Below are 14,794 nucleotides of genomic sequence, written 5' to 3' on the forward strand. Positions count from 1 at the left end.
GCCAAGAAGCAATAATATTAATCTTCATAGTCTGCACAATCTTGCTTTTTTTATTTTATGGATATATAAATTTATTGTACTATATCTTGCGGGTGGATCTTTTAGTTTGTACCAACAATATAATGACACTTTTATGCTTTTAATGGATGCACTATTAATTATATTCTAATTTATGTTAGTTTTTCAAAATAAATATACCTATATATATATATATATATGATTTTTTTCGAAATTACCAAATGCACGTGCACCCCACCTAGAGGGGTGGATCCGCCTCTGTCAGCATCACTGTTTCTAGTGTCATTTGAGCTTTCAGGGATGGAATTCAAGTTCTCTTCCCCATGGACGACGCATGTTAGTTAACCTCACCGAGAGAAACTTGCCATCGAAGAAAGTCCTGTATTATTTTAATAAATACAATATTTAGATAAATAATATTGTTCTCTATCGTTACATAATGTCACATATCAACAACTTCAAAGGATATACATACAAGAAAAGTAGGATACAAGATAAAACTACTACAAAAATTTATAATAGAGAATAAAATAGAATTATTAAACAATAGATAAAGATAAAACAAGAAGAAAAAATCAAGGTAACAATACGATCACACCAAATCAATCGTTACGCAAACTAAGACTTTTCATCATTCTAATGATAGATTTAAACGGTACAATACACTAAAATTTATGTAACATCCCAATTAAACATGATTTTTTAAACTAACAATATAAAATAATACACCAAAATAGGTAACAACTATCCAAAAAAAGTGTGACCGCGTGTATAGTTGTCATAACAATATATAGATATGATACAACAAAATTTATATAACAATCAAATTAAAAATAATCTTTTGAATTAACAATTAACGATATAATAATACGATACACCAAAATAGGTAACAACCATCCAAAAAAGGTGTAAAAGGTGTTGAGTTTGTTAAATATTATAATGTATAAAAACTCACAAAATATAATATTTTAAATACATTTGTACAAAGCAACTCAAAATAAAAATAATAATTTTGAGTGACAAAATCTGAAAAACAGCAGCAAAGTTGCATGTTTGAATTAACGTAGTGAGCCCCCTCTTCCGCAGAAGGAGGTCTATTTATCTTCGTGTCAATTTATAATTGGTTCTATAATTTGACCCCATAAAATTTGATTCTGCAAAAAAGGTTACATTCATATTTATGTATTCAAAAAAAAAAAAGTTTGATGTTTCGATTCACTTTGTATATTTTTGTCGAAAATGATTGATCTTTATATAAGGGTTATGATATATCGAATTCAATTCATCTTAATCAGATATGTTGTTTGATTTCTTGATTTTTTCATTTTTCAGGGTTATATTTATGTATTTCGATTGTGGAGAAGCAAGAAAACTTGTTCCCTTTATTATTAAAGGTTAAAGTTTCAATCTTTTGCTGTTGGGTGTTTTTATTTTTCTGTTTTGATATCAAAAATTGGGTTTTTTGATTCAGAGGAGAGTGTAAAGGAATCCTATTTTTATGCCCAGTTGATTGGAATGTATGGATTTGGTGAAAGCATCAATTTTAGTGTATTAGTGAAAGAGTTTGTTGATTTGGGGCTTTAGTTTGTTGATTGGATTATGAGTAGTTTTGTTTAGTGAATGAGGTATTTAGAGCAATGAGAGGCAAAAGCCTCTATTTTATTTGATGGATGCTACTAATAGGACATTCTCTGATCTGTTGAAGTTACTGAAATCATGGATCCCTTGGAGGTCTGAACCTGAAAATGTATCGAGGGATTTTTGGATGCCCGATCATATATGTAGGGTATGTTATGATTGTGATTCACAATTTACATTGTTTAACCGTAGGCATCATTGTCGTCTTTGTGGAAGAGTTTTTTGTGCAAAGTGTACGTCTAATTGGATTCCTGCAATATATAGTGATCCAAGGCCACTACGAGAGGAGTGGGAAAAGATCAGGGTATGTAATTACTGTTACAAGCAATGGGATCAAGGTTTAGTTTGTAGTGTTAGTAATGGAACACGGGTTGCTAACTTGCATATCAGTTCTTCGCCTTCTGCAACGACTAGTTTTACCAGCTTCAAGTCTAGTGGAACCGCGGACAGCAGTAATATTACCTTTGTTTCGGTGCCACCTTCTTGTGTACTTAGTCCGTGCAAATCATCTGTAACGGAATCTTCTCTAGACAGGCAGAATTTTGCATCAGTTAGAGGGAGCTTTGAATTTGCTCATGCAGGAGTTTTGGACCCTTCTCTAAACCAATATGCATTTTGTGCAACAAGGTTCATCTGACATCTTCTATTTTATCAGTTCAATTTCAACCAGTTAATGAAAAAGAAATCAAACATGCTATTATTTTGTCATTGATTTTTGCTTGTAAAGTAGCATATATATATGAGTTTCTTTGTTTTCAAATGTGAATGGGTAGATTGCCTTAAACACTATGGACATCTCTTACTAAGTAGTGAAGAAGAACTTGTGACTCTAGTTTCAATAGTATCTTAAATAGTATGCTTGATTGCATGTTTGAATCCTCTTAGGGACTTGTGTGAAATCAACCAAATAAATTCATGTGTCTCTAAGGATGTAGCTCGGTACTCAGGGTCTGCACCAGATGTTACAACCACATCTTTCTTCTTAATTTTTTTCACGACATCAAGTTTTCACGAACAAAATAGCACCTGACAGAATTAGTGTGTGAGTTGTGATCCACAAACCGACGTTGAAGACACACCCTTTTACATGGCTTAGCCTTCCGAGTGAAGGTACATTGTTTGGGATTTGATTGACTTTAACCTTTTCTCTTCTCTAAAATTTAATTTCTTTCTCTTCTTTGGAATTTAACTTCTTTCTCTGCTCCTCTTCTTCAGTCAATCATTCTTATCTTTCTCTCCATGATATACCGATGTGGACCATCTGTTAGAGGGTGATCTGGTTAAATCTGCGTCTGTGTATGCTACATTATCAGTGTTTCCTTAGACCTCATAGAGAAGGCTTTGTCCTGGATTGCTCCAAGCGATAAAACAGGATGAGAGAAAGTGATAGTGCAAACAGGCTCACCAAAGTTTGGCTCTGATACTATGTGAATCTGAGCATCTAACCAAAACCTTTAAGGCAATGGGTGGAGCGGCCAAGGACCCTCACACAACCAATGAGGGACTAGGTCCATTTTTAAATTTTTTATCATGTTTTCAGGGAAAAAATATCATAGGTTCGAGTCTCACTGCCACCCAATATTAAAAAGAATTTCCATGTGCTTAGCTCATGAAAAGGAATTGGCCCGCATGTGAGGGGGTGTGTTGAAGACATAATTTTAGTAAATAAAATTATGCTATGTCAACATCTTAAGCTTTTAGATGAAATGGGCACACAACTCAATACTAGCCAATTCCACCTTTCCCCAAATAAACAGGGTTGCAAGATTGTGGGTGGTGGTGGTGTTATGAGTGAGTTGACATGATTTGTGATGCTGAACCAAGTCAGAAAGAACATCTTTGATTGCAGATCACATGATTTCTCCTCTTATACTAGTTTACCCATTTTTGAACAACATGCAGTATTTTTGGCACCTTTTCCTTGTTGGACTGGCTCTTCTATTACGTACATAGATAGATTCATGCTGCTTGACATATGTTTGTATAACTAGGAGCTTGATAATAATGTGGTGAGCATATATATATATATATATATATATACATATATTTTTGACAAAGGTAAAATTGTAGTCCTCAGCTTTAAGGGCATGCTGGCAACCCCCAAAAGATTTACATTGAAGAAACCAAAATAAACAACCAAGGCTTACTACTGCTAAGTTATAAAGAGCCTATAAAATCTAAAAATCTGTCCAGCATCCTCTATACCCTCCTCTTTACACCAAAAAAGGGAAGTCTTCATACATCTTGAACAGATTACGTCTGAGAGGAATATGTATCAGCTGCTGTAAGATTTATTTAAAGCACTTTGATTGTGTATGAAAAGTTATCCTGAGCGAACCAATTACTTTGTGAGTTGCGTTACATTTGTAGTTACATGCTGTTCCTACTACTTGTGTCCAAGAACATGTTTCAGTATCAGTTAATTGTTTGTTGCTACATTGTGGAAGCAGGAGTGATGATGAAGAAGATGAATATGGTGTTTACCAGTTAGATTCCCAGGGCCATTTTCCCCAGGTTAATGACTACTACAGTCACATTCTGTATGATGAGATAAAAAAGGACTATGGATCACATAAAGAGCACCCTGATGGAGAAGCTATTGATGAAAAAAGTGTGAGCAGCTCTTCCTTACACAATAGCTTTGATTCCCAGGCTTCTGAAGAAGTCCAACAGATTGTAAAACAGGACATTTCTGATGAATGTGAAGTTCCTCCATCCCTAAATGTTCCAGAAGAGATTAATGTGGAACCTGTGGATTTTGAGAACAATGGACTTCTGTGGCTTCCACCTGAGCCAGAAGATGAAGAAGATGAAAAGGAATCACTTATGAATGATGATGATGACGATGGGGATGCTTCAGGAGAGTGGGGAGGTTTACGGTCATCAAGCAGTTATGGAAGTGGTGAATATAGAAGTAGGGATAGGTCAAATGAGGAGCAGAAAAAGGTTGTGAAAAATGTGGTTGATGGCCACTTCAGGGCTTTAGTATCCCAGATTATGCAGGCTCAAGGCCTTGTCGATGAGGAAGATGAAAAAGAGAGTTGGCTGGAGATTATTACATCCCTATCATGGGAAGCTGCTACACTTTTGAAACCAGACACTAGCAAGAGCGGAGGGATGGACCCTGGGGGATACGTAAAGGTGAAATGTATAGCATCTGGACGTCGTGGTGACAGGTAAGCAATTTTCCCCCCATTTTTGTCCACAATGCTGTTCAGCTTGTGTGTTGGATCCTTGCCGCATATGTTACTAGTTAGGATAAGCAGCTACATAAAATTTTGAAATAGGAAAACAGGAGCTTTGTTGAGGTTTCATGTTCTCTCTCTCTCTCTCAAACACACACACACAGTACTTTAGTTTGTGTTGATTTCTGAAGGAAACTAGAAATACTAGAGTCTCTTTTTAATACAATTCTATTCGATACACACATAGTACTTTTGTTTTCTGTGATTTCTGAAGAACTTTGAAATACTTGAATCTCTCACTTATATAATTCTATTCAATACTTGGCTTCTTCTCCAGAACCTGTATTTCTTGCCTTAGGAAGTATTTTGGTCAAAGTGCTTTTTTGCTAAGTACGAAGCAATGACAATATTATTGACATAGTGCTTTCCCCCCAATGATCTGTAAACTAAATATAGTTGTGCAAGGTAACAACTTATGACATACATATGGCAGCTTTCTTTTGCTCGTGATTGTGTTCTTGGTCAAGAATAGAAATCATATTCTTCTTCTTCTTCTGTATCCACTACCTTTTATACCTCTTTATGTTATAGCATATTTGTTGTGTTCTTGCGCACATCCAATATAGTATCCTCTCATATGAAACTTTTTCTCCTTAAATAGTGTGGTGGTGAAAGGAGTTGTCTGCAAGAAAAATGTAGCTCATCGACGAATGACATCCAAAATAGAGAAGCCTCGCATATTAATCCTTGGAGGGGCTCTTGAATACCAGCGTGTCTCTAACCACTTATCAAGTTTTGATACTTTGTTGCAGCAGGTATTGATGAATAACCTTGTCTTCCTATATTTGAAACCAATAGTGTTTGAATCTTGTGTTTATAGATGTGTATTGCTATTCAGGAAATGGATCATCTCAAGATGGCTGTTGCCAAAATTGATGTACACCAACCAGATGTTCTTCTGGTGGAAAAATCTGTATCTCGCTATGCACAAGAGTACCTCCTGGCAAAGGACATATCACTTGTCTTAAATATCAAGAGGACACTTTTGGAGCGTATAGCCCGTTGCACGGGTAGTCAGATAGTACCTTCAATAGATCATTTCTCATCTAAAAAATTAGGATACTGTGACGTGTTCCATGTTGAGAAGTTTTTTGAAGAGCATGGTACAGCTGGACAGAGTGGAAAGAAGCTGGCGAAGACTCTAATGCACTTTGAAGGCTGTCCAAAGCCACTGGGATGCACTGTAAGTCTATCATCAATTACTACAACTACAGTAAGATAATTATAATTATTGTCTTGCTTCTAAATAGACACTTGACAACCTGCAAATTGGTGGTTTCCATCTTTTTTCATGGCCAAGTTACTCTTACGACATCATATGTGTACATATTGCAAATTAGTCATATAGACTTCTAAAATTTTTTTGGGCTCTCGTGATATTTGTTGACTCAGGTATTACTCCGTGGTGCAAACGGGGATGAGTTGAAGCAAGTAAAGCATGTCTTTCAATATTCAATTTTTGCAGCTTATCATTTGGCTCTGGAAACATCTTTTCTTGCTGATGAGGGAGCATCTCTACCTGAACTTCCTCTGAATTCTCCAATAACTGTAGCACTTCCGGATAAATCATCAACTATTGGCAGGTCAATCTCAATAGTACCTGGTTTTACCATTCCTTACACTGAGAAAACTCAATCATCACTATGCGGTGGTGCACCACAGAGATCAAATAGCATTCCCACAACAGACCTGGTCAAGACTGCAAACCTTTGTGCTCAGAAAATGGGTATGACAGAGTTCCCTACTGCTGCAAACACTGAGACTTCCTTCCTTGGGCCCTTGCTAACTGGTACATCTGTGGACAGAGGTATTATGCATATGATAGAGTCTTCCTTCTCAAAGCCTTCAGTAGCCAACAATATTCAAGATGCCCAAGGATACCATTTCTTGTCTACCAGTTTTGCGCCTTCAGATAAAGTTGAACAAGGTTGTTTGTCAAAGAATGTCCAATATTGCAGGGTTGATGTGAACCAAAGTGGCTCAAATCCAATGGTTTTGCAACTAGACGGACAAAATGTTTATGATGAACCAGACTCTTCAAAGGAAGAGTTCCCTCCGTCCCCATCTGACCATCAAAGCATTTTAGTTTCCTTATCATCCCGATGTGTTTGGAAGGGTACTGTCTGTGAAAGGTCTCATCTCTTTCGGATAAAATATTATAGGAACTGTGATAAGCCATTGGGTCGATTTCTACGAGACAATTTGTTTGATCAAGTAAAGCTTTCCCCTTTCCTTTCCATGTTTTCCAGAAACATTAAGAATATAATTAAGAGACCGAAAAGATCTTTTATCTTTGTTTTTCCTTTTCTTCTGCAGAGTTATAGATGTAGTTTATGTGACATGCCTTCAGAAGCACATGTTCAGTGTTATACTCATCGTCAAGGCACTTTAACTATTTCTGTTAAGAAGCTGCCAGAGTTTCTTTTGCCCGGTGAAAAGGAAGGAAAAATATGGATGTGGCATAGATGCCTGAGATGTCCACGGGTTAAGGGATTTCCTCTAGCTACTCAAAGAGTAGTGATGTCTGATGCTGCTTGGGGTTTATCCTTTGGGAAGTTCCTAGAACTTAGTTTCTCAAACCATGCAGCTGCAAGCAGAGTGGCTAGTTGCGGGCATTCGTTACACAGAGATTGTCTTCGGTTTTATGGGTATGCTCTTATTTGGTTTGTTGCCTGCAATGTCATAAATCTAAGAGCATTTCAAATGTTTGTTCTTTTTGCTTGTCATGCTTAATTTTCAAATCTGTTGGCATGATTAGCTGGTTTAATGTTCTCCTCAATTAACAGTACTTCTCTCCCTTGGATTTTTTTATTGATTATATTGCTTCCTTCTTTGCATGTTGGTTGCGTAGTGCTAGCTTGTAATTTATTTTGCCAAAGTATGAAAATAATCTGCATAAAAGTTCTATGGGTCTGGGTTTAAAACTATGATTCCCCTGGTACTTTCAGTGTCTTTTGCAATGTTAATAAATATGTGACTTGTGCAGTTTCGGAAAAATGGTTGCATGCTTCCGCTATGCGTCAATTGATGTTCACTCAGTGTGCCTTCCTCCTGCAAAGCTGGATTTCAACTATGAGAAAAATCAGGACTGGATACAACAAGAAGTGAATGAGGTGCGAAGACAGATTTTTGAGTGGTATAAAGTGGTATTTGATCTCACTCTGTGTACTTTTTTTTCTTGGCATAATTTGAGCAGGTCATTGTCCGAGCTGAACGTTTGTTTTCTGAGGTTCTGAATGCAATTCGTCTTCTAGTGGAGAAAAAATCTGGTGGTCAAGTTAACAGCAGCGCTGAAGCATCTGAAGTACCTGAAGCAAGAGGTCAAATTGCTGTTTTGGAAGGAATGCTGCGGAAGGAGAAGGAAGAATTTGAAGTAAAGTCTTCACTTCTAAATATTAAATTGTCTCTAGATTATGCATAGTCTGAGAGATATGTGTCCTAATTACAAAATCGAAAGGATACTGAGAAAGTGGTTGATTAAGTAGAAGTTGAAAACCTTACCCGAATTCAATATTCTGTTTAGCATATCATGGTTCTGCATATATTACTAAGCACTTCCTCTCCTTCTCTCCACGCCTATGTTTGTATGTGCTGTTGGGTGTTTGTAGCAGTTATTATGAAGCATGAGTCTCTGGTTGTTCTTTTTTCCTCCAGTTACCCCGTAAGCGATGTGCAAACGGGTCTGGTTATGATTCAGTATTTCTTCTTTTATCACCTTGTGCTTGGGAGTCAGAAAAATGGTGGAATTTTCTTTTGCTGCCCATGTTGCAGATTATATTGACATCTTCTTGATGCATCAAAACTTCACTTGCTTACTATCATTATTAACCTCTTGCATTAATACTTAACTTTCATGTGTATCATGATTCTAACATCATTTAAACTAATTACGTGGAATTTTCGATTGTCTCACTTTATGTTAGGGATTTAAAGCGAATGATTTTGTAAAAGAATTGCTAATTTTCTTTTTATGGGGTTTCCTGGGTGTTGTGTAATAGCAGGAATCTCTCCAGAAAATTCTGACCAAGGAGGCGAAAAAGGTGCAGCCTGTCATTGATATTTTTGAGATTAATCGGTTGCGAAGGCAATTTATTTTCCAATCTTATATGTGGGATCACCGTCTCGTATATGCGGCCAGCTTAGAATGTGAGGATCATTGCGTTACTGAAGAGAAAGCCCTTGTTGGTAATGATAAGTTCACTGGTCCAGATAATCCCTCCAGGCCTAGTGACTGTTTGAATGTCCCTGATTCTGTTTCTGTAACTCCAATACTTGGTGAAAAATCTAATGATGGAGTAAGTGGTAACCAAATGAATCATGTGGACACAGTTCATCAAGGATCTGAGGTTCTCTTTGATTCTAGTTGTGCAGTTGAGAAACCAGCATGTCTTCCCGTTGGAACAGAAAGCTTCTGCGGGTCGAACTCTGCAGAATCCAATACAGAGGGGTCTAGAGCCCTTTCTGATGGGCAGTCTGCGATCATGGATAGTTTGTCCGATACTCTTGAGGCAGCTTGGACTGGTGAAACTACTTCCGGTCCTGGAGTGCTGAAGGATGGTACTTGCAGATCTTCTGAACCACCTATAGCAGATTCTTCAACAACTAGATTAGCAGAAAAAGTAGATGTTGAAGACCCTGTGGAGGAACATAACGGAACTAAGGCGTCTGGATTTCCTCCTTCATTATCCTCTAAGAGCTCTGAAAGTGTGGAAGATGCCGGGGGATGGTTAGGTATGTCTTTTATTAGCTTCTACTGGTCACTGAACAAAAACTTTTTACCAAGTGCTCAGAAGTTGGATACGCTTGGCGAGTACAGCCCTGTCTACATTTCATCATTTAGAGAGTCAGAGGCACAAGGTGGAGCCAGATTGCTCCTACCTGTTGGGGTTAATGATACCATTATACCAGTGTATGATGAAGAGCCCACAAGTATTATATCTTATGCACTAGTTTCACCAGATTATCTTGCACAAATATCCGATGAACCAGAGAAATCAAAGGATACTAGTTTGGACTCTAACCTGCCACTGCAGTCCCAAGAATCTGGAAGTCTGCAGTCCCTTCAATCTATGGATGAAATAGTATCAGAATCCCTCAGAAGTCTTGGATCTATAGATGACAGTTTCTTGTCTTCGTCCAGTAGTCATAGCTCTTCGGTTTTGGATCCACTCTCATGCACGAAGACAATGCATGCCAGAGTCTCCTTTTCGGATGATGGACCACTTGGGAAAGTGAAGTATACTGTGACTTGTTATTATGCGAAGCGCTTTGAAGCTTTGAGGAGGAAATGTTGCCCATCTGAGATGGATTACATAAGATCTCTTAGCCGCTGTAAGAAGTGGGGAGCCCAAGGAGGCAAGAGCAATGTTTTCTTTGCTAAAACCTTGGATGATCGATTCATTATCAAACAAGTGACTAAGACAGAGCTGGAATCTTTTATAAAGTTTGCTCCAGCATATTTTAAGTATCTTTCAGAATCCATAAACTCAAGGAGTCCTACTTGCCTGGCAAAAATTCTGGGGATCTATCAGGTATTTTTAACCACTCTTGATCACTCCAGCTTCTCGAATTTTGTGATTATGATTTATAAGGTCATTCGTGTTACCAAGTGATCGATATAGTTTTAGGGGAAAGTACCTGCAACAGCACAATGCTGCATTTGTTGTGAATCTAGTATTTCTGTTGGTTTTTTAAAAAGATGGAGCAGCAAAGACTAGTGTATCACATTTGGAAGGTGTGCTTAACATAATTTATAAATAGTTAATGGTTTAACTTGACACATTTGAGCTACCACTTAGGTTTGTTATTCACTTTTTACTTTCACCTGAAGTTTTCACTAGGATTGATCTGGTAAGGCACAATCCATTTTCACTGGTGTCTTCGGGTAATCGAGGTACCTCTTTTTTGGCTCTTTGCCTTTAGAAGGAACATGATGGTCTGTATGAATACGATCATCTTTATGGTCTGCAAAGTCTTTCGAGTCTTTCGAATGATGGTTCCATGGCCTTGAGAGTGAACTGAGCACAAAACAACGGCTGCATATTTCTCTTCTATACTATGAAGACAAACTTTGATGTGCAATTAGTGTCTAAATTAATAAGTTTCTTGATTATTCCCCGACTCCCTCACAGTTCATATGCTTGGGCATTTTCACAAGTCATTATATCATGAACTATGATTATGATTTATTAGTATCTAGTCGTTTTGCATAATTGTGTCTGTTGTTTATGTGAAGGTGACATCTAAGCATCTTAAAGGAGGGAAGGAATCTAAAATGGATGTGCTAGTTATGGAGAACCTTCTATTTGGGAGGAACCTAACGCGGCTTTATGACCTTAAAGGATCTGCCAGGTCTCGTTACAATCCCGACTCTAGTGGAAGTAATAAGGTCTTACTGGATCAGAACTTGATCGAGTCTATGCCAACTTCACCTATTTTTGTTGGAAACAAGGCCAAGAGACTTTTGGAACGAGCAGTCTGGAATGACACTGCTTTTCTTGCAGTAAGTTTACGACACTCTGTCCATAATGAACTTATTTTAAAATTCCTAGTGGACTATTGAGGTCTGATCATGGAAAATTTTCATGTCTTTTATTGGCCATTAAAACTATGTATTGCAGTTGATTGAATCACTTCTAACTGATGTGATAGTTGTATCACTTCCAATTGGAAAGAGTCCGTTTGACACATGGGGCGAGGAACGAAGAGGGAAGCACCTCTCTAACCATGAGGAGCTGGTTGGCTATGTTGCTTGGACTCTTCAAAAATATCGACGGGTGCATGTCGGATACTCTAAAAGTAGTGCATTTTTGGAGGATCCGACACGAATGCGTATATTTTTGGAGAGTCCGAGCAACATAGCTGGTTGGTGGTTCAGAAATGAACCTGGGGGTTGTTGAGTGTGATCAATTCGTACCATTCAAGGAGGCGGATGTAGCATATCATCAATGTGTTCAATATGTGAAAAATCATTAAAATTTCTAAAAATATTTTTAAGTTTTGAACCCATAATTTCAAAAGTGTAATGGGATCAATAGTAATTACCTAAAGGTTGAACCCATCAAATTTAGCTCCTTGATCCACCTCTTATTATTCGCCTTTAACAATACCCAACCTCTGTCAAAGGATTATATTTGTTGCCTAATCCCAATAGCTTGTCTGAGTGTATTTTTAGATGAGTTTTTTTTTATGGTTTGGACTAATTTAGTAGTTCTTCTTGCAGTCGGTTGATGTGATGGATTACTCACTATTGGTTGGTGTTGACGAAGAAAATCATGAACTCGTTATTGGGATTATTGACTTCATGAGGCAGTATACATGGGACAAGCACCTGGAGACATGGGTTAAGGCCTCTGGCATCCTTGGTGGACCTAAGAACACACCTCCGACTGTAATTTCACCTAAGCAATACAAAAAGAGGTTCCGGAAGGCAATGACCACCTATTTCCTGATGGTTCCGGATCACTGGTCACCACTTACTATTACTCCCAACAAGTCACAGAATGATTTGTCTGGAGAGAACACGCAAAGTGTAAAATCTACCGAGTGATTCTGTATATTTGATCGTATAACTGGGATTCCCGGTTATACTAGGTTCATATATTTCTCCTCAGTTTTTCAATTCTTTGATATGCAGTTTGCAGCTCCAGAGTAGGGAACACATGATTACTTGTTTAGAAGACATTGCTGGAGGATTATAGTTCTAGTGAAAGGTTTCTCCTGCATAGACATAGGTATACCTTAAAGAAAATTCTTTTGTACATCTTTTTTTTTAAGCATGATTTTTTCACCTTGTGTAGAACGCAAGTTGTACATGAGTTACAAAGGATCAATTACAATTTTTGGTCAATGCATGATCTTGGATAAGTTTATGCTATTGAAGAGTTTGTACATTGACCTTTTATATAATAAAGTTGGTCTGTTATTTTTTCCTTATTTTCGTCCCAATGGGAGGGATTTGATCTGTTTGCTCACTTTATATTCCTTTTTGATTTGTCTACATAAGTTTCCAACTTTCAAATCTCTCCAATACTTTAGGCTGGAAAACTAGAGTTTATGAATAGTAATATTGTTGAACAACAATAATGCTTAAACCTGGCGGTTGCACGCTCTTTAATCGGTGATTCGCCGGCCACTAGATCCAGGAATTCCATCCTATTCTCAAACCTGGTGTCTCGGTTGATTGACAAGTTAGTTGGGATCAACTGTATGAATCCTCATATCATAAATATTCTATCCGAGTCAATAGTGTTTTAATATTTTGCACTTGAGGATTATCTAACATTAGTGGTCGTATGGTTTGAAGATAAGTTATGTTGGGATTATTTTTTATTGATTGTTTGATTTGTTGTATATTAAAAACAACGGCATTGGCAAAATGTCAAAAAAGAGTCAGCTCCATTATGATGCACCATGAGTACATAATCTGACGTAAGAAAAGGATTAGCATTGGAAAACACGACAACTATGTCTATGCAACCCCAATGATTACTTTCGAACTCAGCACGATCATGGAAAGTCAGTAAGGCTTTTTGGGAGGGAAGGTGTATTTTTTGTGAGAGAAAGGGTGCAACAAATTTATCTCTCCCGTATCCCGTTCCATGGTGCAGAGCCATCCCTCTGTAATTGGTACATATTTTGACCCTCTAACTTGCGGGAGAAATGTGGGCGAAACTTTCTTCTTGGAAAGAGAATAAATATTTTGATAATATTCCTCATGATTGACACCCTGCAACATAAGCAAAGGAACTTGGGGAGAAAACACATCAAAATTGTCCTTTGTAGCGGTAATTCGCCAAGATGTACAAACTGCACCAAAAGCAATATAATCTTCAATCACTTTAATATGATTTGCAATGTGAGGAATAACATCGCTGGGAAGTTTTGACCAGTCTGCCATAGCTTTTACAGAAGAAGAGAGAAGGAAATTCAAATGATTCAAAGAAGTTGTTTATTTACGAAAATTCCTCCCACCTTATTTAGTAGAAAAAGGATTTGAGCGATCTGATGGGTATTTCAAACATTCTTTTGTTGGATTATTGTCGATGTAATCATAAAAAACTAGTGTTTAGAGAAATTTTAGACCAAATTTTCGATGAACTTTGATTTTATGTTAGCCCAATAGCGATTTCATTGTTTTATTTTGGAATAATTAATCTTGTTGTTATTATTCTACCCTTTGGGAGAAATAACTTACCATGGTACTAATTACTAATATTAATATAACTTATTCAAGATTGGTTACCTTGTGTAAATTTACTCTTTTCCGAGATATATACAAAAAAGAAATATCCATTGTTTTCCAATATGAACTAAATTCTATTAAAATAGGAGATCTAATAACTTAAAATATTAAATTACACTGAAATTATTTTAATTATAATGAAACGGTTCTTAATGAATCCATATCAATTAAGATACATTTAATAGTCAAAATCATGTTATCTAAAAGTAAAGTCACCACCGATATAAATATTCTCAATCCTAGTTATAATGATCATTCTTATTGAGTCCACTCTCCCAAAGTGAAATACACTCACTATGCCAGCTAAGCATTTAGGGGAGGTAACAATTTCAGTTTTAAACAGTACAAGAGATGATAAAACCCAGTAAAATTAAAATGGATAGTTAAGACTTCAAATATACATTGAGGGGGCATTTTGCCATTTTCTCAAAAGATAAACTTTTTAAAAATATATACGTCTAAACAAAAAGGGAAACTTACATAAATATACTATATTAAGAAAATATTTACCATTTATAGCAATAACTATTTTTTTTTTCACTTGATCACTTTTAATACATTTATAATACTGTTTTAATACGTATTACAAAGAACAATTTATTATTCACATATAATACAAGTTTTATTGATGGATAATACATTTATCACG

General features: G+C 36.8%; 1 protein-coding gene across 3 annotated transcripts; it reads left to right on the top strand.

Annotated features, from left to right (window-relative positions):
* Positions 1-1,037: 1,037 nt before the first annotated feature.
* LOC102587453 (1-phosphatidylinositol-3-phosphate 5-kinase FAB1B-like) lies at positions 1,038-12,777 on the top strand. Of its 3 annotated transcripts, none has more exons than XM_015302833.1 (12): positions 1,038-1,183; positions 1,351-2,283; positions 4,107-4,832; positions 5,503-5,656; positions 5,740-6,084; positions 6,294-7,115; positions 7,218-7,549; positions 7,888-8,014; positions 8,098-8,274; positions 8,900-10,432; positions 11,137-11,403; positions 12,124-12,777. In XM_015302833.1, exons 2-12 carry the CDS (start codon positions 1,685-1,687, stop codon positions 12,448-12,450), a joined length of 5,409 nt encoding a protein of 1,802 aa, XP_015158319.1. In that variant the 5' UTR covers positions 1,038-1,183; positions 1,351-1,684; the 3' UTR covers positions 12,451-12,777. The 3 variants fall into 3 exon arrangements, with proteins under 3 accessions (XP_015158319.1, XP_006362099.1, XP_015158320.1); XM_015302834.1 differs by lacking the exon at positions 1,038-1,183 and having other exon boundaries at positions 1,667-1,804; positions 1,921-2,283; XM_006362037.2 differs by lacking the exon at positions 1,038-1,183 and having other exon boundaries at positions 1,227-2,283; positions 8,903-10,432.
* The last annotated feature ends 2,017 nt before the right edge of the window (positions 12,778-14,794 follow it).

Source organism: Solanum tuberosum, unplaced genomic scaffold, assembly GCF_000226075.1.
Source record: "Solanum tuberosum cultivar DM 1-3 516 R44 unplaced genomic scaffold, SolTub_3.0 scf00376, whole genome shotgun sequence".
Taxonomy (NCBI): Eukaryota; Viridiplantae; Streptophyta; class Magnoliopsida; order Solanales; family Solanaceae; genus Solanum; species Solanum tuberosum.